Raw genomic sequence first — 24,819 nt, 5'->3', positions numbered from 1 at the left:
ATATCTATTTCCTTATTAATGAGATTAGAAACCAATTTTAAAAAATAATTTCAATCTTTCGAAGTGAGAATGCTAAGAATATTTGTGTGTCTGGTGTTTTGCTTAGACAGGCTTATTCTTTGTAATACGACACAAACCCATTCCTTGTGTAAGACAGTGATGTTGGTCGACAGTGATGGATGTAACATCCAAAGTCGTGCGTATCCAAGGTGTGATATTTCAGGTTACAGTTGTTCAGATGAAATGAAATTGTCGATTTCTCAAATGGCATAACAATTGTATATATTCCTAGTCCTTATTGTACTTGTTTGTGACACTAAGGTATAATTTGTCAAAATCCACTTTTGTATGCGCAACAGAATGCATAAAAACCTATTTTATATGAAAAATTGATTCTTGCCTTCAAATACTTGAAGTGTAATATATAAGTTGATTCGTATCATACAAAGACGAATACCAGCAAAATAGTGAATGCCAAAAATGCCCAATACCAGTTTTTGTTCTAGGCTACAACAACATGCAGCTTGAACTCCTATAAAAGGCAAAGGAAAAAACAGTTCTAGCGAGGAATGCACCAAATCATTATGTACAGTAGGTGTTCCAAGTCTCTAAGAGCAGTTGCTGGCAAGTGGAATAGGGAGACCCATGTATCTAAGTACCTCTATTGATCATATATTATAGCTTACACATCACTATGGGCATCCAAGATGGTTAGATCAGAATCTAGAAACAATAAAAAGAACCAAAATGTTTGCTTAATGTGCCATACAACTACACTTAATGAGGAGTTAGAAATTTAGTTAGACAGATTCTGCACCATAATGTCCATCATGGGTGCTGCCATTTTCTTTGCTGAGTTTAGATTTTGGTAAAATGGAAGCCTGTCGAGGTGATGGCTTGTTTGATTGTTGCCTCAGATTAAGATAAGTGTAAATAGACATACCGGCAATAGCTGTGAATGCGCCACAGATACTGATTTTGCCAGGATTGGATCCAAAGAGATAAAAGTTTCCTAGAAGGAGGACACAGGTCTTGAATTGTCCAAGGACAACGTGGGAGATGGCGGATGTAGCCCTGCAAATTCAGGGGTTAGAGAGAAAATATATGAAAAGGCCAACCCTTTAGAAGATTAGTAGACCACAGGAACCACAGAAATTTGGATTCTTTGTTGAGCTTTTCGTGTTGTCACTCTGCTAAGCCTTCAAAATACATTCATGGACACTGATTTTGATGTTTTCAGATATACTAAAAGCATTTTTAATATATCAACATCAGTGTATTTTAAAGGCTTGGCAGAGAGACAACACTAAAAACTCAGCAGAGAGTCTGGATTCTAGACCATAGTTCATTCAGCCAAACAAAAGCAAGATGACAATAATGTTCTGAATGTTACAAAGATATATCATCCAAAACATAGCACTCAAATGCAAGTGGTGAATGAATAGATTACATTTGCTATACCAAAATTCATAGTAAAGAATAGTATTGTCACAACTTAAAAAACAAAATTGTGACAGTTCATTCTTAGTGCAAACGTCAGCCAGTAAAATAATAAAGTGCCCTATAAAATTTAACAGAAAATATTCTATGTTCTATACAAGAAATTGAAATATCTTTCTAAACAATTATTCAACAACTATAAATCTTACGTACCCGAGTGCTAAAGCACCAGACCACTGAAGTAAGAATCCAAGGATAGCTGATGCAAAAATTACCAAACTATTGCTGAAGTTCCAGTCAAAGGAAAGAACACCCGGTGGGTCTAAGCAGGGTAACATAGCAGCCAGGAAAATCAAAGTAATGGGTGTGGTTTTCCACATTAGCCTGTTTGATCAATCCACAAATTAGATAGGATAGAAAGAAATTCTCTCACAAATTGAAACTAAGAATCAAGAAGGGAGATGAAGATAAAAATTATAAAAGATGTAATTACTCACGACAAAGCAGTCCAGTTCTCTTGCTGCTGCAGTCTAGACCACAAGATTTTGTTTACAGCACTCGGAACAATCCATGCCAATGCTACACAAGCACCAAATACATGGAACTGAAGATCAGTCACAGTTGCCACAGCAACACCAATAGAGACCACCGATAATGCTAATGCCTGAAATGTTTCAAATTTTCTGGTAAGCATTTAAACCTAAAATATCACAAAAAGTTCCCAGAGGAAAACAAGGTGAAACTTTGCTCTGGAATATGGATTACACATGTCATTAGTAGCAAGAAAGTTTAGGCCAACTAAATCAACCAAAGCTCTTAGATGGGATGATGATAAGGTTTCCAAAAACAATACTCCCTTCAGCCTTTTACATAAGAAACAAATGAGCATAATTTTTACCTAGTTGTAAGAACTATCTATCCCTTTTAAGATGTATATCCATAATTTATTGTGAAATCTATTGATGAAATGCACACATTCTCCATGCAAGTGGATGCAAATATTGACTAATTAACAATACACGTCACTAATTGGTGGAAAGAAATTATCCCTTGAATTTTGCGTATTGTCACTAAATATTACAACTAAGTACTTTCTATGGGTATTTTTGGTTAAAGTTAAGGTATTAACTAAAACTAACTAATTTAACCACTTCTATTGGTTGATGATTTAGCTTCTTTTTATATAAAAGACAGGAGGGAGTATAATACAATCTAATAAATAAAAAGAATTATTATATGACATAATTTTGAACTGCTTAGATAGGATTTTGGATACACATATATAATATCATGTCTTATAAATAGGTCTCACACTTTGCCTCATGTAGAATGGTCGCATCAGGAACTTGATAAATGTTGTTTTAATTAAAAAAGTTATTGGTACAAAACTAGTCTATATTTCTTCCATTTTTATTACATAAAAGCTCGTATTTGGTATTCCTGCTAGATCCATATAGTCCTACTCATTTTTTTCCTTACGAAAAATAAATGCAAAACCAAAGTGAGTGCACATACCTTCGGGAAAGAAACTTTCTTCCTATATAATACAAATTCTGCAAAAACTATTGATGGTGTCACTGCAATCTTTGCCATCTGATAGAAACCAATGCTGAAGATATAGAAATTAAATTAACTGTATAAAAAAATACGTTAAATAAAAATATGAATAGTTTGTTACCTATTGTACTTCAAGCTGACATTAGCAAAGCCCGTGGATAGAGACATAACAAATCCAAGAGTAAATAAAGTAGACAATGGAGTTGATTTTGAGGAAGGAGAAGCCGGAAGGAGAGAAAATGCTTTTAGTAATGCCATGAAGAACCAGCTCACTACATAGTGAATTAGTGTAAGAAGTATAGGAAATTTGAATTGAACAGTTTGAAGCACCTAAAACAAAACAAAAACCTAAGAAAGTCAGCAAATAACAACCTTGAAATTTCAAAAGAGAACACAGCTTAAACCAGATAAAGGAGGAAAATGAGTAAACAAACCATTTTGTTCATGAAAATAATACCAACTGCAACCAGAAAATTGAAGGAAAGTGCAATAGCTGGACCACATATGCGTTGCTGTTGACGCTTTGCGCCTTCGGAGGAACGGAATTGATTAAAAAGAGAAGCTCTCACTTCTTCCAAAGCTCTTCCTGCAATTATAGGATGACTTAACTTTGAATTGAATGTTGAGTGTGAACACGAAGGCAGGGCCAGCATTAACCATTGATTGTCAAGAATTGTTTCAAGTAAAACCTATCTGAACTATTTGTGTATGGTTGTGTGGAACAAGATTAACTCTTCTTACTTTCCATAATCACTTGTAAGGCCACACAGATACAAGTTCATATTTTACATTTCAAATGTGAACTCAATTTCTACACCTACTACAAGTCCTTGATGGGATTACAATGAGGCACGTGGACTAGATTCTACTCTAGAATTAAATTTTGTTTAGCAAAAACAACACAGAAATATCTCCCTTATAAGCAGCAAAGTAAAGGAAAATACACAACACTAAAACTTAAAAAAGTATACACTATCCTTCATACAAGCTTATTAACATACTGAAGTGAAAACATGCTTTAAAAGGAACTAACCTGACCATACACCATAAATGAATGGTCAAGATTAATCCTCTCATGAAAGCATGCCTTAACCTGAGTAGGTTTCGCATATGGTGGCGTATCACTCTAAAGCTAAATTGTTGAGGTATGCAGCCATTGACAGAAATCTATACGCAGAGAAAGATTAAAAGAAAAAACATAAGCCTGAAACTCAAAGATCCAAAAGAAGTCCCACCTATATGCCTCTTCACCAAAAAAAGAATTGAACCTATCCAAAAAGTAACAGAATAAGAGAAAAATAAAAAATTGTCTCCATAAACTAAAATTAGTTTGTTAAAAGTTAAATCAGCTATTAGAGAAGTTAATACAAAAGAATTTTTATAGATTAGCTTATGCATAATCTAATCTTAACTTATGAATAATATTTTTCTTCTTATGGGTGTCTACGAAGAAATTTATGCAAACAAACCAAAGTCAACTTAATGCCATAGAAAGGCACAAAAGTGTAACATCCAAAGTAAAACTATCAACTTGAGAGCACAAGCAACACAAAGTATATCCTCATCAATCCACACAGAAGGCAACAATGCTGAATCTTCATTATGCACAGCGACCTTCACTGATCATTATCAAAGCACAGATAATAGTGTACCATCTAACCAAGCCTCAGTTGACAAAAATGGTTCAAAATGCTCCCCAAACACAAATGGGCAAGAATGTGAAAGCTAGAAGCAATCATAAAGTCAAGAAATTTGATGAAACAAAAAGATAAAAAGAGAACCTTTTTCGCCAGCATCGCTGTCTTTGCGCTTAAGGATCTTTCTGACGCCTTTCCTAATGAAGAAGCTAAACATTTTACAATTGCAAAGGGCAGATTGCTGAGACCAAACCCTAGAGAAGAAGTCCCAGGAAGCTGAGAATAAATAAGTAAATTAACGAATGTGTAAGTAAGTGAGAGCAAAGTGTGGAGTGAGTGAGTGTGTTCGCAAGCTAAACTGTTTCTTGCGCCGTGTTTGGTTGAATTCGAAATATGCAGAAGCGTAGACGGAGAAAAAAAGGAACAAGACAAAACAAAAACAGCAGAAAAAATAACAATGACACGTGGCATTAAGACCGATGACAGCGGAAAATGGCAGCTGTCGGAACTTACATTCATCATTGCGGGTGTTGTATATAATTACTTCAAATACCGGGTACCAGGTAAATTTTAGTATATGTCTGTCTGGTTTCACCGTCAACATTAGATTCTGAATTAAAATTAAAATTGATCATGATCTGGTGTGACAAAGTTTCAACTGGAAATATCATTATTAACATTACAGGAAAAAATTAGTTAGCTCTCAAATAGAAATCAATAGTATTTCCTGGTTAGACCCCAAATGTAATTTTAAATGGTTTTTGTACTGGACCAAAAATTTATTTTAAGATTTATTGTTCAAATTTTTCATAAAAAATATAGATATATAAATTATATTATTTTGAAATCCACTCAAAATTAACTTTGTTAGCACTCATTTAAGTAGACACTATAATTGCACATTGTTATTTGTTTGATTTAATATGTGAGCTATTTGAGGCGAAATTTATTTTTAATTTTAGTTTAATATAGTTATGTTGTTAAATATACAAAGAATGAATAATATCGTTTTCAATAGTATTATTACTCAATACTGTCTTTCAATAGTTTATCAGTTTATAAAAAATTATAGGTTTTTTCTTAAATTTTAAACTAGACTGATACCTTATGTAAAAGAAATACTAAAAAATGGCACCAAAGTCCAAATCTGGTGAAATTAATTAAATTTTATTAAATTTTGATATTTAAAGTTTTAGTGGTTATAATAATTAAATTCAGATTTAATAGAATTGACCTTCGTAGAAAATATTTATCCTTATAAAAAAATTATTAGCCTTTTCATGCGGATTTTAAAACCAATTTTTATATAAAATTAAAAAGACACGTATTATTTTGTTAGGTATTTTTCCAAACCACGTTTTTTAAACTTAAAAACAGTTAACTTGGATATAATGAGAAGATTGGTAATTTAAAAGAAAAATAAAAACAGGGAAGGACGAGATGAATAATTTTCCTTACATAAAATAAAATGAAAATTTTAGAAGTTAGTTAATTATTTACTACATCTAATAATAATAGAAACTAATAATAATATATGATTTATTGGACCACATTTATTGGCTCTATACAAAGTTGTTGCTCCTTTTTCAGTGCTGGGCCAAAATTTCTTTGTGTCGGCAGAAAGCGAAGTTCCCCGGTCTGAATATAAACAAAGCATGTATGCTTTTATCTAAAATATATTTTACGAGAGAGAAAAAATAGTGTTTCTAGAGAAAAATAATAATATCTAAAAATATTAGAATAATAAAATGTAATATAAATTATAGATTTAATATATTTATTGATATATTTTATTTTCAATATAATAAAAAAATACAATTTCAATACAGAAATTTTAAATCTACTAATTTTGTTTGAATTCAAGATAATTGAACTCGTATGTTTATTATTTACAATAAAAGAAGAAATAATATGCAATTATCAATAAATGAACTACTAAAGGTTTTATATTTACAAAGAGAAAACAAAAAATAAAAGGTTATTTTCAAGAATAGTTGCATAATAACTAACATTATTCAATAAATACTTCTGATTATTACTAAAGGTCAAATATTTGTTCAATTATCTTACTTATTACCAAAATTTAAATAAAATTAATAGAATTAAGTTTTTGTTCTAATATAATAATTTTTTTATTGTACTAAATATAAAATATATCAATACTGCTAATACTATTTATACTTATGTTAGTTATGGCTTCTATCTTACGTGGAGAAATGGTTAAAAGTATGTAGAACTTTTATCAATTATCTATGGGTTTAGAATTATACATTAAATAGGCTCAGTAACAGCAAAAAATGGTTTTATTCATGGATTTAAAGTTCAGTGATTGAGTGAATTTGACAGGATTTGAAAGTAAATTTTTTGTTGTTTATTTAAATGAATTTGGAGGTAAGTGAGAATGGATTTCGAAGTAAAATTTGGGAGAATTAGTGTAGGATTTGATTGATGTAACAGATTAAAAAAATTTACTTCCAAATTCACTCTCACTTATCTCCAAATCTACTCAAATAAACAACAAAAAAATTACCTTCAAATCCTCTCAAATTCATTCAATCACTCTCTTCCAAATTCATTCAAGTAAACAAAGTGAAAGAGAAAAAAAAGAAAAATTACTATATTATTTTCGGTAATTGTATCGTCATGTAGAATTACGAGGAAGGAGAAAGTTACCTCTTATTTTACTTTCTTTAATATTTTCCATTTTCTTATTTGGTTTGATGTGTTCTTATTTGGTTTGTTTTATTTTGTATAATTTTATGCATTGTTTATGTACTTGTTGGAGATTCTTTTCTATCCTTTGTTATCATATTACATTTCTTTATTTGGTCTAATGGTTTTTCCTTTTGTATTGAGAAATTTTCCATGTCAAAAATATTTTTATTTTATTTGTTTTCTTTATGTACTCTACTTTTATTGGTATTCCCATGTGTTTTTGTAAGTTGGGACAATTTTATTATGCTATTGCTCTATTGTTGTAACTAAATTTGTATTTGATATATTTTTTCATCATAATGACAGAGAAATTTTTGTTAAAGAATTTTTTTAATTGAATGATGGAGATAAAATAGTTTTTTTTAGTGGAGCAAATTATTATTTGAAAGGATTATATGAAAGATCTGTTATTTGTGAAGAATATGTATTTTCTTATATTTGGTTTCCAATGAGTTTTTTGAACATCAACAAACATATGGTTTTTTTTTAAATATTTTGTTGGTGATGTATAGAATCTTATTATTCATGAGGCATATTAATAATAGCGTAGGATAAATTGGAATTCTTAAATTATTCTAAACGAGATAACAAAATATTTGTACTTAATAAAAATTTTGTAATAGAGGTGCTTTCTAACCTTAACTTTATTCTTTGTGATAGTAACTTTTTGGTTACTTTTAGTGTTTAATTAATCATTCTTTAAGACAGATTAACAATTAGACGTTAAGATCTTTTGATCTAAACCAATAACTTGTGTAAATTTCTTCTTTTCCTACCATCTTTATCTTTATGATTGTTAATTATAAAGAATCAATTTTATTTATAAAATCAATTTATAAAAAGGTCAAAATTTTAAAAGGAAATTTTTTTTATTAAAGAAACCAATTTAATTCCCTCTTGATTTTTGTCCACAAGCAAACATTATGTTGCGGGATTCTAATAGTAGCAAAGTGCATGAAACCAGGGGGAGTTATTGGAGGCATAGAGTTTAGGGCTCACAACACTGGATATGTGAAAGTTAGGATTTGTTCTAAGAGTCACCAGATTTGCAACATGGGCCACTAGATTTGCAATGACAACCGATGGATCTTTAACAGAGACTATCAAATTTACGATGACAAGCCACCAAATATGTGACAATGAGCCACCAGATTTGCAACAATGCACCATTGAATTTGCAATGACGAACCACCATGAGACACTGGATTTGCAATGATACATCACCAGAGCTCAAGTGGGAACCACAATTGGAGTGATAACAAAAACAAACACGAACCACTGTTGCTTAAATGTTGAGGCACTCGAACAATTATGAGAGGGAGGTTTATGAATGCAAGAGTTTGGAACATGAATGAAAGTTTTGAATGCATGAAAATTGGAAGAGAATGAAGGAAAATTAAGGTCTATGAACACACAATGGAAATGAAGGAAGAGAGACTTTCAAAGTACAAAAACTAAGAATGAGAAAATGGGAGACCAAACATCCTGGTTTGAATAAAAAGGGAATACTACATTGGTTCTCCAGTATAACTATTGTGGTATATTTTAAGAAATTAAAAAATATATTACATTGGTTCATCTAACAATGGATGTTATATCGTTTCCAATATTTACAAAAATGTCATCACATAAAAAATTACATTGTTTCTTCAAGATTGTTTCTTCAAGAACCAATGTTATATCCTATTATAATATCTATATTTTGCACTAGTGTGGGGAGAAAATAATTGGTGCAACTTATGATAGAACCTATGATAAAGCCTATTGTGAAACTTATAATGAGCCTATGATAGAGCTTATGATTCAGTTTTTTATGTGCAACATGTTGCTTAGTTGTAGTTTAAGCTTATGATGATTAATCATAATAATATTTGTATTGTGAATGAATATTCTCTAGTTAAGAATCTAGATGATGGTTTGCACGTGGAATTTGACTCCTTGACTGATATGCCTTATTTGGAGAATGTCATTTCCATTGTGAATAGTTTGGAGAGATTACAGTAATTAGATTAAACTCATAATAGTTCAATAACAGTTATTAGTCATATGACATACAAAAACACTTATTTTGTAAAAAAAATTAAAAATAACTTCTAAATGAACTAATATATTTGATGATAGAAAAGATTCTAATACTAAATATGATGAATCGCTTTAAACTATTAGAAAATTTTATATGGGTAAAAAAGTTAATATTAAATACTTTAAAGAAAAACTTCTAAAAACTTAAAAATATTCTTTTGTTAGATGTAAGAAGATTGACTAATAATAAATTTTTTAATATATTGACAATTTTTTTTCTGATATAAAATTCAAAGTATAAAATAATTTTAGCAAAACATATTGTAATAATTTTTTTTGGACTATGATTTATTTTTATTATATGTTTAATTTGTTATTTCGTTTTTTTTCTTTTTTTTAATAAAATATTAAGTCAAATATGAGTTTATTTAGAATTTAAAATTAAAAAATATAATTTAAACGATAATTTTGATAGTTAAACGAAATAATAAATTTTAAAATAAAATATTTTAATATTTCTTAATTTCGAGAAACTAAATTGGTGATTTGTTTGTATATTTTATAAATAATTTAAAATAAAGAAATAAATGAAAAGGAAAATCCAAGTAAACTTCTAAAATCTTGTTTTCTGTGCTTTCAACTCTAATTTTGAAACTAACCAACCAATCACACACACCGTGTGACTCACTCACCCTTTCATTACATTTTCACACATAACAAAACCAACTCACTGCTCTTCTCTCGAGAAGCCCCGACCCGGAAAATGCGAGCCAAATCGGAGCCCGCGGCCCAGCCTCCCTCCTCCTCCGCCTCTGGTGGCGCTTCCTCCGGCGCGTCGCTGGATCCGATCTTCCACCTCCTCCGGGTGCTGCCCTTCAGTTTCCTCCGCCCCCCGCGGCTCCGCCTCAAACTCCCCTCCCTGACCCTCCCCTCCCCCAACGCCGTCTTCGCCCTCCTCCTCCTCACCTATTTCATGGTCGTCTCCGGCATCGTTTACGACATCATTGTGGAACCTCCCGGCATCGGCTCCATGCAGGATCCCTACACCGGCTCTGTGCGCCCCGTCGTCTTCATGTCCGGCCGCGTCAACGGGCAGTACATCATCGAAGGCCTCTCCTCTGGCTTCATGTTCGTGCTCGGCGGCATCGGCATCATTCTCCTTGATCTCGCGCTCGACCGCAACCGCCCGAAGTCCGTCAAGGTCTCCTACGCCTCCGCCGGCGTCTCCTCCGTCGTCCTCGCTTACGTTATGAGCATGCTCTTCATCCGCATTAAGATCCCCGCCTATCTCAGATGAACTCGTGCGCTTTAAGTCATTTGTAGTTTCACTTTTGATGAGGTTTCGTTTTCGCGGTTTCTAGGGTTGATGGAATTACATGGATATGGTAATTGGATCTGATTTGGTGTTATTTATATGGAATGTACTTTTTGGAGTAAAATTATTGTGTCACAGCTGAGTTTTCTTGTTTGTTTGACGTGCTCTCTGAATGTGATTTGTGCGTGTTGTTCGGATCGTGGTCAGTGTTAATTGTGGATTGCGGCATGTTTGTTTAGGGGCAATCGTGTTTGGTGAACTGCCTCGTTCTTATACACTTAAACACCCTATTTAGTGTTTGGATGTTTTCTTCATTATTACTATGAGGCGGTTAGATTAGGGATTGCAGACAATTCTAGGAGAAAAAAAAACTTGACATTGAAAATGGAAGTAGCGATTCCATTATGGATTGGCTGATTGTGTTGTGTGTGTGAGCTTTATCTATACTTTTCTTTTTAGTTGTTGTGGGATGATCTTGCTCTTGTTGATATGGTGTGTGTGTCCCTCTGTTTTGTGATTGAATGTCCTGCATTCTTCTTGCTTCAATTACTTAGAACAATAGTGGCTTGTGTTGTTGACCGCTACAAACCCACAATAGGCCTCTCTTGTACCAAGTAAATCTTCACTACTTTTCCTGTAACACTATGCTAGAATCCAGGTACTTCAAACATCAATTTTTGTCTTTGTTGTATTTTGAACATTAGACTTGTTTAGATGAACTTCTCAATAAACACTTTTAGGAGAAGAAAATAAGAAAAAGAAAATGAAATAAGTTTCTCTAATAACTAAAAGTAGTTTATAATATGTTAGAAATCGTCATTTAGTGAAACTAATATGAGAAATCTTTTACAGATTAATTTATGCACAAGATGATTTAACCTAAGAAAAATCTTATTTTAATTCTTTTGTTCTTTTCTTCATCTAGAATATTTATATAGAAGTTTATTCGACCATACCTTTTATAATAATCTTTCTTTCTTATATATGTCCTGGGATATTTGCAGCAGCAGAAAGTTACTTGATTATTGCTCACCCCTGCTGTTGATAATTATCATCTGGCTAATAGAAGGTGAAAATCTCCTCTTTAATACCCAGTTGATATTCCAAAGAACTTGCAATAGAATTCTAAGAGTGCAAGATTATTTTTTTTTAGTTTCACTTTCATATGATCTAAGTCAAATTCAAATCAATCAGTTATTGCAGTTCTTTCCTCATTACCAAAAGGCTTAACTCAAGTGGGACCAAGTTCTTTCTCACTAAGGCTTATTGGCCTCCACTTTTGCCTTCAATCCTAGTTCCCATACCAAGCCTTAGATCTCATTAGTAACCCTGAAATCAAAAGTTTAAAAATGACCACGCAAAAGGATTTTTGGTCTTGATTAGGTTTGCTCTTTTCTTCCCTCATTGTCTTTCTCCATCCTCTTTGTTGCATTTTGTTACACGACAGATTCCCCTTGGCTATGGAACTAATTTTCCTCTAACTTCCTCCCCACCTTGCATCCCACATGGTCCAGCATAGGGAGTGGCAAACCGGGGTACTACTGAGTTTTCTGGGTAATGTCTTCTCAATATATAGAACATGATTATTGTGATAGAAGTTGTGATTGAAACAAATATTAAATTCGTGTATATGCTGTCTTTCAGCTTTTTGGAGGAAGATTTAGGTTACAAATTAATTATGACCTGTGAAAGTCAAGCCTGTAGCGGTAAGGTTTGTAATCAATTTCATTATAACAAATAAATGTTATATTAATAGCCAATAAACCATGTCAACTTTACCGATATGAGGATTCCTCGCAATCAGTAATCCAATTGTTCTTCACCCGGAGATATATATCTCTTTCTTTGAGTGCGTTATGTTATATTGTTCCTAAGTTTGGCTTGTTGGCGTTTTGTAGTTTGTCTATAGATACCTTCTTTTTCATTTTTCTTTTTTTACATTTCTAAACCTAGTGACTGTGTGATCTGTTGTATACTCTTGCTTTTTAATGCTTGATATATGGTACTCGAATATCCTAATTAAGGGATCTTGGTGGCATTATGTTTCAGTGCTTACTAGTGTGCATACAAGTAGTTGTTTTTTTTTTGTTTTTGTTTTAATTTGTATTAAAAAATTTAATATATTTAAATAAATTATTTATTTATATTATTATATTTAAGTGTTATAATTATGTATAATTATAAATATAATATTTAGATAAAGAGTTGAATAATATGAAAAAAACTAAATAATTAATTATAGGTTTTTTTTATAACAAATTAATTAAAAAATATTATTATTTTAATATTGATTTTTATGTTAGAGTAATAGATTATAAAAATAATAGGAATAATAATAATATAATAATAAGATTAAAAAATAATATTTAGATATTAATTTGTTTATTTTAAATTGACACAATTAATTAGTGATGTGTAGTAAAACAATATTGTTATATGATTAAAATTTACAATTAAACTTTTGAGTCATATATTATATTAAAATTAAATATACATAAATCGTTATTAAAATAAAATGTAGACATATTGAATAATATGTGAAATGTAATCCTTATTCAAAAAGGTTAGAGAAAAATGAATTTGAGATTAATATTTTTAAATAAAAATATATGTAGATATTGTTATCGGACATTAAATTTATAATAATCAGATATTAATATGTATGTACTTGTTTATCTTTTTTGTTTAGAATGATAATATTGAGATTAACCAATAATATTTAGATATTATAAAATTTACATAATAATTTATTAGTGATGTTTATATTAAAGTGAAATGAGTATATATGAATGACTGTTCAAGTAAAACGTAGACATATAGCATAAATTTGATATTAAAAATTATGAATAGAAACATCGTAGATATAGACGAAGAAAAATATATTGAGAGATATTGGCATCTGAAATTAATATTAAGATTAAAAAATAACATTTTAATATGAAATTTGTATTAAATTATAAAATTACCATAATAATATATTAGGGATATGTAATTATATAATTAAAATTTAGAATTAGACCTTTTAGTTAAATATTATATTAAATAAATTTTTTATCATAAATTCATGGAATAGGAATTATTTGTTACTAATAACAACACCAATGATTTTAATTTATATTATGAAAGATAATATAATTATTAGTATGTTTAAATAAATAAGTTGTTTATATAATTATATTTAAGTGTTATAATTATAATATTTTAATAAAGAGTATGATGATATAAAAAAAATTAATCATGAGTGTTTATCATTTTAAACAAATTAATAAAAGATAAATATTATTCTAATATTGAATTTTTATATTAAAATAATAGATTATAAAAAGTACAATTAATAATACCAATATTAAAAATTGTAATGAATTATAATAATAATATTAATAATAATTAATTTTTTATGTACTAACTTTAAGTATAGTATAGTAAATAACGAGAAAAATGAATATTGTTTGGTATTTATTTGTTAGGAAATGATTTAATACCAATTTTAGTCTATATTTTGTTAGGTGTGTTTAAAGTGATATTATTTTTTTTTTCCGATGTTGTTCCATATTTTGTAAAAGCAATTCAAGTAGATTTTTTTTGCTTATGGAGTTTAAAACACTAACTTATAATTGTCACCCTAGCAAAATACGAATGAGTTGTCCAATTAGTGATTGCGTGAACAAGCTCAGCCAATGAGAAACTGCCACGTGGTAGTCCTCTTCCTTTCCAAATCAGAGATTCGCACAATTGCATAATGGTGTTTGCAGCACGAGATATGTTCTCTCCTTCTTGAACTAGGATTTTCAACCCTCATATGTGACAACGACTGGTTCTTCCATTGCATGAAGAAGCTCGCGGTGGTGTGATTAAAGGAGATTTCTATGTTGTGGTTCCTTCTCTGTTTGTAGGTCCGGAGATTAATGGAGATAATGTTCGCGTTTCTTTTGCGATGAAGAAGATAATGCTGCGAAGAAGGAGATGTTTATTGGACATGGTGGTTCGCAAGAACGCGATATGGGTTCTTCAAGTTCGTGGAGAAGACGAAGATGGAGGAGAATTGCTTGCGGCGCAAAGGTGATGAAGGAGATGAACTTGCCGTTGCGGCGCGATTTAGGTTAGTGCTTTCGAATGTTGGCCGTGGAGGTTCGAATTAGGCGATTTAGTTTTTTGGGCTTTTTTGATTTCTATGCTGGTTTTGAATCTAGGGAGAAGGAACTCACAATTAGGGTTCGAAGGGGTGAATCACGGTTTGGGATTTTTCTGCAAGCACCGTCACAATTGAACGAGCATGGTTACGGTGGAGGCGAAACACGATTTAGGGTTTGATGCATTTCTGATTTTGTGCAAGTCGTCATGAATTTTGAAGGTGCATAGTAAAAGTGGGTGGTGGTTCTACAATTCGGAACGAAGACGATATGATGTTCACGCAAGGAGGTTGATGGCGTGGTGGCTATGGAGGTTTGATTGCGCGAGAAGATGAACTTGTGGTGGCACTAATGGCGGCATGGTCGCCATATGGTGGCGCTTTGTATGAACCTTAACCCTTTCCTTTTACTCCATCACTTCAACTTTTAACATTTCCACATATTTTGTCAAGTCAATTGACCTGAACTTGCCACGCAATCACGGACAACTCATTCACTTTTCGCTAGGGTAATAATTACGCTAAGGTGACAATTACATTATTAACGTTTTTAACGTCGTAAGCAAAAAGAATTATTTGAACCGTTTTTACAAAATATAAAACAACTATAAACATCTAAAAAAAGTAGGATAATTTTGAAACACTTAACAAAACTAAAGACAAAAATTGATATTAAGCCTTAGGAAATTTATGCGTTTTGCTTTTTGTCTCCATTTTCACCATCTTCAGCGGGTGCAGATAAAGTCTCAAAAATACAGTGCAGTGGATTGTAATAAAATTCTGCTAAAACAAAACAGTACAACAGATAAAAGAAGTACCCTCGCATAAGTGCATAAAGTTTAATTAAGAGGAAAATATGAAGCGCCTGCATCAAAATCCAACACAGAAGACATTCAGAAGTTCAGGGCTTACATGGATAGTCAATCACTACAAAAATTTACAATTTTACCAGGGGTTATTTTTTTCGTTTCCGGCGGTTTTAACCCCCGGAAAATACGTTACCCGCGGTTAGAAAAACCGTTGGGAAAAGCTGTGTCGCTAAGTAATTTCCGGCGGTTTTTTTAAAACCGCCGGTATTAGCGGGGGTTTTGTGCAAACCGCCGGTATTAGCGGGGGTTCTATGAAAACCGCCGGTATTAGCGGGGGTTCTGTGAAAACTGCCGGTATTAGTCGGGATTTTCCTAAAACCGGGAATATGCAATTCAGATTTTTTTTCTATTATTTCTAATTTTGATAAAAACTCTTTAATATATCAATCAAATAATTTGAAAAATTAAAATTGAATATTATAAAATAAATAGTAAACATGTTTTAATACAACAAATTGTTCAAATAATGATTTACATTTATACCTAATTACACCTTCTAATAAACTAACATATAAACTAATAAAGTCCTCTTTAAAACCTATGATACAATAACAACCTCACATAATTACTTAAAAATTCCCATTAAAATACTCTAAAGTGTAAAATCCAGCAGAGTAGTTGAGTGAGCCCTTTTATTACGATTGACATTATCTCTTTTTCTCCTTTGATGACCCACTAGTATCCTTGTAGGTAACCTTAAAACAATATAAACAAATATTAAGCATCAAAATTTAGTACCCTAAAACATTGTACGTAATCAAGAAAACAAATGCCTAGTGAAAAATCAAACCTTGCACCGAAAGCTCCAACTTCTGGTTATTTGTTTCGGCATTCAAAGTTTCACTCGAAGGATCATTCCCTCATCCAATTATTGATGGGAAGCAACACTGGAATTAGTTTTCTTTTGAAATCGAGGACTATAATACTTAACAATCAAATATGTTTAGACAATAACCATAATATTATATTATCATCCAAAAAATCATAATATTATAATATCAAATATAAATTTCTTATAGTCAAAATAACAATTACATTAGTAAAAATTCGGACCTTGAATTTTAATTTCCAGCAAAGCCATCTTAGATATCCATCATGTCAAAACATTCATCAGGTTTCAACTGTGGAGGTGTGTGGCCGGAACCCTGAAATTATTAAAAGTAAAAAAATAATAGAACAAAGAACTAAAATATTTACAAATAAGTATATAAATCATGCCAACTATACTTTTTCATTAGCTTCCATGCTTGCTTTCTACCTTCCAACCAAATACAAAAACAACATTCTCCCTAACCCTTTACTCATCTTTACCTAAATGAAACTACAAAATTCTGAAACAGTAAGACTTTTAGCAAATTTAAGTATCAAATAGCAATACTTTTTGGTGCATAATTTTAAGTCAAGATGAAGGGAGCCTACGATAATAACGTTGTAACATACCACTTCTATTTTGCCCAGAGCATTTTCCAGCTTTCCATTTAGTCATTGATTTTCTGCTGTCAAAGCTTCAATCTGCATATATAAGACAATAAGCAAATTAATAAATATTACCATCCTTCTTGCAATCTACTTGGTTCCTCATAATTTACACCTACTTTTACTTCAATTCTCTCAATAAAAGTAAGCAATTGATTTTTGTTATTCATTCCTGCTTCTTGAAATCTCATGAGTTTTACTTAATGGTAGGATTCAGCTACAAAACAAGAAAGGAAGTGTTGACCAAGTCCTGTTGATGGATGCTGCAACGAAAACAATGATTGTGTGTGAAGCTTTTAAGGAGCCGATGCACAGAACAATTTTGTCAGTACTATTTCTCAATCGAAAGCATGGTGTGTGAATGTCAGCCAAATTAGAAAATATCAATCTACTGTCTTGAACTTTTGAAACTTATTATTTACTCATCTTCAGAATGGAAGTGGTGCATCATCATCAGGTGCAAGAGTGAAATCAGAGCAACCTGACTCTTAAAGCTCCATGTTGTGTATATTCTGCTTGTCTCCTGTCTTGAGCCCATATAATATTAGCAGCTTTTATGAGAAGGGGTAATGAATGAGCGATGAGATTGTAGAATGCCGCCACAGTCCTCTTGTACTTTGTGTATGTTAGGAATTAAATGCAGAATGTAAGTCTCTGATTTTCCTTTCCTAGTTCAGCTTGGTTTTGATCTTCATAGTTCGAATACTCATTGTTTTTCAGCAGTGTTTTTGTCAACATTAACCAACTAAATCAATAACAGAAGTTGTAAATTGATCAAAAATAACTCAATATATCTAACAGTTTAAACAACTATCAAACTAAGTTCAATCATCTATTTGCAATTTAAAACAACGTCAATTTCAGGGTTAAATACATTTCCCATACCAAATATTTTCTTGCAGTAATCTATATCATGGAAATCTTGGCTAGCTTCACCCAAACCCTATTGTTTAACTGAGAAAGTAGTGGATCATGAATATATCGTTTCTCAACTTCACCGTATATTGGTATCTGTTGATGAACCTTGCTAGAATGCTCTGATAGAAACATTTTTTTCCCAAATCACCACCAATCAGACCCATTTGATTCATCAACCACATGTTCCTCCCACTCACAAGCACCAATCCCCAACCAATCAGCTTCCCAACACCCTTGGAACTCAAAACCCCTTTCGCAACCCTAATCCTCGCAGCCCTAAAGGGAACCAATTCTCCTTGGGAAGCTAGCACATTTCTCCTTAGCCACGACGAAACAATCTGCCATCTCCGCCTTCAGTTTGATAAAAATTGCCTTCAGCAGAGTCCTCGACGCCACCGCCTCCACCTTGCCGTCTCGACTTCGCTGCCTCGACCTCGCCGCCTCGACCTTGCCACCTCAACCTCGACGCTCAACCCAAGCAGGGGAAGACACTCCACGAACACGAAGCAGGGGAAGATTGTGGTGCGGGGAAAGGGTTTGGGGGAAAATTTGATGAATGCAGCTGGAAGAGATGCTCCACGAACACGAAGCAGGGAAGATTGTGGTGCGGGGACGGGGTTTGGGGAAAATTTTAATGAAGGCAGCGGGAAAGGAGGGAGAAAATTAGGACACATTTAGGGAATTAAAAGGAAATAAGGTGCGGGAGAGGAGGTAATAATAATTTTAAGAGACTACCGGCGGTTTCATTAAATAACCGCCGAAAATATTCGGGGTTTTTAAATCCCCCGCAAAATAACCTCTTCTAAAATTAAATATTTTTGTAGTGAATGCATCTCCAAAATTTTAATTTGGTTTTCCGATTAAAAAATCAATTAATTTTCGAGAGTCAATTAAAAGTTTTATGTATTTTAAAAATTGTTAAAATATTAATCGATTTTCAAAAGTTACTCAAGTTATTAACTAGATTTTAAAAATCGATTAAATAATTTTTTTAATCTGATTTTCGAAAATCAGTTAAATCAATTTTGTCTTCGAAAGCAGATTAATCACCATAATTGGTTTTTCCATTAACTGCGAGAAGGACTTATCGCTTACATGATTAATGATCTCTTTTTCTCTTCATCAAACACTTAAGCAAGTTTTTCTCTCTTTCTCACTTTGACACTCTTTTTACACAAGACACAATAACTCTGATACTAATTTGTTAAATATACGACACACACCTCTCAGTATGCAATTATTATGTGTAATTTACTGTGTATTTCCATTAATGAAATCGGCCTTTAAATAACTACAAATTATAATAGACTTGAGTACAAAATAATATTAATCGAGCTTAATAAAAATAGAACGAAAACAAAAACTGTGACAACTGAAATTGAAAACGGCAACAAAAAACAACTAAAATAAAACTCAAACAAAATTACTAATAAACTTCCCAAATTTAAGTTTATATCAACAATTGAAACCAAAAGAAAGAAATAACAAGTAGAAGTAGAAGAATAATTTTTACTTTGGAAATTAAAAAAATTGAAATGAGATAATGAAACTCTTGCCAACAAAACAAAATTAATGAAGGTTCAATCAATAATGCGGCATAACCATTCCGGAACGAGTTCGTATATTATCTCGAGAGCAAACTTGATTTTGAAAGCTTCACAAACAGACAAACCCTCCATTTTGTACTCAATATGATACCATGAACCTATTATTTTATACACTTAAGTACAACCTAAGTCACAATTTCTCCTGTTCATAACTGTCAAACCTTTGATCCTTCGAATTCAGAACACAGAACCAAACTATTCAACAACAAAAGAGAAATGGTAACTATCATAAAAAAAAGAAGCACATGAAAATTAGTGTAAGATTATGAACACAGGAGATCTTAGTTCATGAAGTAATTAATTCCTCTCCAAATGACAGTGATTAATTACAAAAGTATCTTCAGCCGAAGGAATGGCGGGGTGACGAGAAGAAGCGAAGAGGTGAAAGCATTCCCATGAAGCCTGGCGAAGCAAGACCATTGATCTTCTGGTGCTTAAGCATGTTGTAACCTTCATGTTCTGGTCGTTTCCCACCTCTCACTTGCTTACCGAAGGTTCCACACTTCACCATCTTCATCATCCACCACCTTTTCTTCGCCGGGCGTTGATCACTCGAGTTCATCTTATGCTGCATGAACTCCATCACCACGTGCAGGCCCTGCTCCACCACCTCCACCGACGGACAAACCAGAGGGTTCCCTTCAACACTTAGCTTCTTCAGGTTCTTGAGGCACCCAATGGATTCAGGCAAGGTCTTGATGTTGTTGTAGCTGACATCAAGTTCAACCAGGGACAAGAGGAGCCCTATGGAATAAGGGAGGGTTTCCAAGTACTGGAAGTTCTGGCTCACATTCAGTGTCTCGAGGTTGATGAGGTTCTCGAGGTCCTCCGGAAGTGCCCTTAGGCAGTTCAACCGTGCATCCAGAACCTTCAATGATGTTAGGTGTGAGGTCGAGCTAGGAAGAAAAACCAGCTTGTTCGAGTTCACCGAGAGCTTCTTCAGGTTTATCAGCTCAAACCCTATTGTGTCTGGTAACTTGCTCAGCTTGTTGAAGTTCGCATTCAGTTCTTCCAATGCTCTGATGAACCACCATGAACAATGATAATATGAACTAGTTGAAGATTAATGAAAGATCGTGCAGAATCATGTATGATTTCCCTCCTTTTCAATTCTTCAATAATTAATGTTATTTTCTTTCTTGCACTCTTCTGATCAAGTGATAATTTTGATTTGCAAGGAATTACAATATTGAATTTGTGATGTAAACTAGAAAAGCTTAATAATGCATGGCATGTTGAATTAGGATGGAAAATGATTGAAGGATTAGAATAATTAAATGGAGATTGTTGTTGTGGTTAAACATAGTCCACGTTTGACTTGGAATATTATAGATTTATTATTTATTGGTTTGACAGTGCAGAAGGTCAAGGTTGATCATCAATTATAATTGGCCAAGAGTGTAGTCATATATTCAAACACAACATTTATAAATTAATTGATTCCTTGCCTCAATCAGTTTCAATCAAATTAACGTAGAGCCATATTTCAAATTTGTATTAATTTCAAGTGCACCTACTTTGATTTTGATGTACATAACAACAATCACGGAGAATCATATATAAAAAAATGAAGTGTCTGTTTTTTCAAATTGTAATCCCTGATTTGTGACGGCAACTCAGTTTTCCAAATTGTTTAACTCATTTTTCTTCAAAAGAAAAGTATATGGGTTGCTATCATCAGTTACATAATTTGCTTTACAGAAAATTCAATACTTACAAAAATCTATTATTAAGCTTTCCAATATGAACATGGTGAAGGTTTTTGCAGACTTTCGTACACAGGATTTGATGCCGCCGAAAGAAAAATAGACAACGGAAACGTTTTGTCCACAATTTTTTTTTGCCATGATAATGCAGACCAGAGGAAGAAACTATTGTATATTTATAATTCAGGTAAAAAATGTCGTTTTATAAAATATTTCTAAATAATTTCTAAGTTATTCTTTTTTATTTATTTATGTAAAATTTCATAATTTTCAATCTGAATTGACTCTTCCCTTGTCTTATATCTCCAAATTCCTAAAAAATACGTAGGAGTGTGAAACTATAATTTCTCTTTCACATAAGGTTGACAAATAAAAGTGTATTAATTCTACCATTTCCACCACAATTTGATTTACTCTTTCAATGAAAAAATTCCTTAATTTAGTATGGGACAAGTGATTTAAATGGAGCAGATACACATAATTAATGAGATACTTTAACAGATTTAGTTTTAGCTAAATAGAAAACTTCATATCCATATATATGGAGATTTCCCAGAACTAGACGATTTAATTACAACATAAATATATAGTGGAAAGAGAAGTGGTAAAAAAAAAAAAGAAGAAAAAAAACTAACCTGCAATTCTCAATGGTTTTGGGGAGGAATTCGATGAAGTTGCCAGAGACATTTAAAACCTTAAGCTTAGAGAGACAACCAATGGAATTAGGAAGAGACTTAAGCTGGTTGGACCGAACATCCAACACCTCCATGTTTAGCAGTCTCGCAGTTAAGGATTCAGGAATCTCCTGTTACAACAAAAAAAGAACACGATTTCATTTCTCCTTCTTTATTCTGTACTGAACCAGCCATTAATGTTCATTATGCCCTTCAAAACTCATTTTTATGATAAGGAAAAAGGAAAAAGGAAAAAGACAGAAGATAAGTGAGTTATATATATATATATATATATATATATATATATATATATATATATATATATATATTTGGATGCACATGCACTTATCCATGTTTTTGAACTCACTTAGTTATCTTCTTTCTTTTCAGTGCAAGTTGATTGATATAATAATATTATATCAATTATCATACAATTATTTCTGTGTGTGAACTAAAATTAATCAGAAACGAGTCTCTGAGGAAAATTATACACCTTATGAACAGACAGAACATCATATTTTGCAAACTGTTTGGATTTCAGAAGAAATATTAGTTGGAAGGTATGAAAAGGTATACCTGGAGATTGTTGTTAGATAAGTCCAACTTGGAAATGGTGGCCAAATCAAGAGAAGGTTTTGGAAGAGAGTCCAAAGACATGCCACTCAAATCCATGACCTGAAGCCTCTCTTTCTCCAAGCCTTTGTTTCTCTCCCTCTTCCTCGTCACAGGTTGATGATTATGAAGCTGTTGCAGATGGTACATGTTCATGGCTGAGTTTGAAGAGATTGGAAAGGTTGAGAGAGAAGAGGGTTATTATATATAGAGAAAGCTGAAATGAAATGGAAGATTGATGAGATTAAGAAGGAAAAGACGTACGGAATAGGATGAGACGTTGATTGAAGAGTGACGTGGAATGGAAGTACAAGAGCCGTAGGGTCAAATCTTGCTAACAAACCCACGTTCTCAACTTCATTACCATTTAATTTACCACCATCTCTTTTTTTCCATTTTAGATTCACATATTTTAATCTTCTTAATTATTCCAAATATTTATTTAATTACAATAAAAAAATCATCATATATTTATACAGATATTGATTTTAATATATCAAACATTCTATACCACTTGTTTCTCTATCATCTTATAATATAGTTCATTCATTTTTTTTCTCTAAACGTCACCCTTCTTCTGATATTCCTCAATTAGTTTGCTGAACTGTAAGTCTCTAACCTGATTTATATATTTAATCATTATTTATTACGAAGTTTAGTTCTATAAAATGAATATTTATACTGGGAAATAGATTGATGACTAAAATATTAATAAGGTTAATAGAAATAAAACTCTCCTTCAAAATAGCAATTAATTTCAAATTAAAAGAACATGGGACCACATAAAAAATTCAAGCATATCTCTTTTGCAAATTAGTTGTAAAATTAAATAAAAACTTATTGGTGTGAAATATCTTTATTAAACAACATGTTTTTTTTTTCTTTAACAACATTTAAATCTCGGACTTTCCTTGAAGGAGGTTGAATCCTTTACTACTATGTTCACAAACTTGATTTTGTTTATTTATATGTAATTTTATTTTATTTTTTTGCAGCTGATCAATATATTGATTATAATTATTTGCTAAATACCACATGAATGTTTCACGCGAGGTTCTCAATTCCAATAATTAACAAGTGTTGTCGCATATAATATATTTATAAAAAAAAATATTTTAACAATATTATTACAATCTATTTCCTTACATTGCTATAATTTAAGATTCTGAATTCACAATTTATCGAGGATAGTTTAGTCTATCACGCACATTAATTGGTGGTAGTTTTTCTAATTAGGTTGTTTTATGAAGTGACTATCTTATTTTAGAAAGTAAAGAAAATAATTTTAATAATTGATGACAAAATTATTTTTGATATTTTTGTATATATGAATAATAAATCGAAGATCCGTTGAAATATCAATGCTATTTTTTTTATTAATGACTGGTATTGTTTTATTTTTACTACCTTTTTTGGATTAGCCTAATATATTTATGAAAGATAAATATTTGTTCAAGAAGATAGAGACATGGTTGAATGAATCTTGTTGTAAGAAAGTAAAATAATATTTGAATTAATTTATTCAACCTTTAAACATCATATCAAATTTTAATTAGGTTGAGTTAGCGTGATTCGATCATTTTTTCATCAAAATAAACTTAAAAATTTATTCCGTTGAATTCAAATAAGCATGTAAAAAGTTTAAATGAAAAATAACTACACATATACAATTTATCCTAAATGCTTTATGGAATTAAATGATTTGAAATTATTCATCACAAAGCATGTAAGTTATAAAATATATAATTCTACAACTTCAATTGTTTATAAAATTAAATAAAAGTATCACTAATTACATGGATTTTTTTTATACTTGACTTGGCACACCATATAAAATTACCTTTGAACAGGGGTTGCAGTGGTCTAAAAAACAAGTAGACCTGTGTGTAATTAAGAAAGGTATCGTTTGAAAAATAACAATAAACAATGTCTGCGTACCCATAAAAATAAGAAATAATTCTTTTAAACTTATTCAATAAAAATAAATTGATTATTTGTATTTGTTATATAAACATACTTGGCAATAGCAAAAAAAAGAAAGTATACAACTATAGATGTATCATTTTATAAGGATTGACTTACAAATTGAATTTATCATTTATATTTCTTAATTAATTATACACAACTTGTTACATAAAAATT

At 31.6% G+C, this 24,819-nt stretch overlaps 3 protein-coding genes and 1 long non-coding RNA gene across 7 annotated transcripts; 1 reads left to right on the top strand and 3 right to left on the bottom strand.

Moving 5' to 3' along the window:
- Nucleotides 1-375: 375 nt before the first annotated feature.
- LOC148203250 (Nucleotide/sugar transporter family protein) lies at nucleotides 376-5,050 on the bottom strand. The gene is made up of 7 exons (XM_088105865.1): nucleotides 4,779-5,050; nucleotides 3,432-3,583; nucleotides 3,119-3,327; nucleotides 2,956-3,049; nucleotides 1,938-2,104; nucleotides 1,654-1,824; nucleotides 376-1,074 (listed from the first exon to the last, which is right to left on the bottom strand). Exons 1-7 carry the CDS (start codon nucleotides 4,849-4,851, stop codon nucleotides 801-803), a joined length of 1,140 nt encoding a protein of 379 aa, XP_087961991.1. The 5' UTR covers nucleotides 4,852-5,050; the 3' UTR covers nucleotides 376-800.
- A 4,981-nt stretch (nucleotides 5,051-10,031) lies between these two features.
- On the top strand, nucleotides 10,032-10,839 carry LOC148203249 (uncharacterized). Its single transcript, XM_088106306.1, has one exon. It carries the CDS (start codon nucleotides 10,135-10,137, stop codon nucleotides 10,666-10,668), a length of 534 nt encoding a protein of 177 aa, XP_087962432.1. The 5' UTR covers nucleotides 10,032-10,134; the 3' UTR covers nucleotides 10,669-10,839.
- A 5,237-nt stretch (nucleotides 10,840-16,076) lies between these two features.
- Nucleotides 16,077-18,737, bottom strand: LOC148203248 (uncharacterized). Of its 4 annotated transcripts, none has more exons than XR_015784520.1 (4): nucleotides 17,280-18,737; nucleotides 17,125-17,196; nucleotides 16,475-16,829; nucleotides 16,077-16,379 (listed from the first exon to the last, which is right to left on the bottom strand). It is a non-coding gene; the product is annotated as an uncharacterized LOC148203248 (long non-coding RNA). The 4 variants fall into 4 exon arrangements; XR_015784521.1 differs by having other exon boundaries at nucleotides 17,642-18,737; XR_015784519.1 differs by having other exon boundaries at nucleotides 17,125-17,905; nucleotides 18,046-18,737.
- Nucleotides 18,738-19,739: 1,002 nt separating this feature from the next.
- LOC124831056 (plant intracellular Ras-group-related LRR protein 6-like) lies at nucleotides 19,740-22,884 on the bottom strand. Its single transcript, XM_047304943.2, has 3 exons — nucleotides 22,642-22,884; nucleotides 22,027-22,196; nucleotides 19,740-20,704 (listed from the first exon to the last, which is right to left on the bottom strand). Exons 1-3 carry the CDS (start codon nucleotides 22,831-22,833, stop codon nucleotides 20,026-20,028), a joined length of 1,041 nt encoding a protein of 346 aa, XP_047160899.1. The 5' UTR covers nucleotides 22,834-22,884; the 3' UTR covers nucleotides 19,740-20,025.
- Nucleotides 22,885-24,819: the final 1,935 nt, after the last annotated feature.

This window comes from Vigna umbellata, chromosome 2 (genome assembly GCF_029865625.1).
Source record: "Vigna umbellata cultivar VRB3 chromosome 2, Vumbellata_1.0, whole genome shotgun sequence".
Lineage (NCBI taxonomy): Eukaryota > Viridiplantae > Streptophyta > Magnoliopsida > Fabales > Fabaceae > Vigna > Vigna umbellata.
Note: the sequence above shows the minus strand (reverse complement) of the source record. Positions and strands in the feature narration are given on the sequence as shown.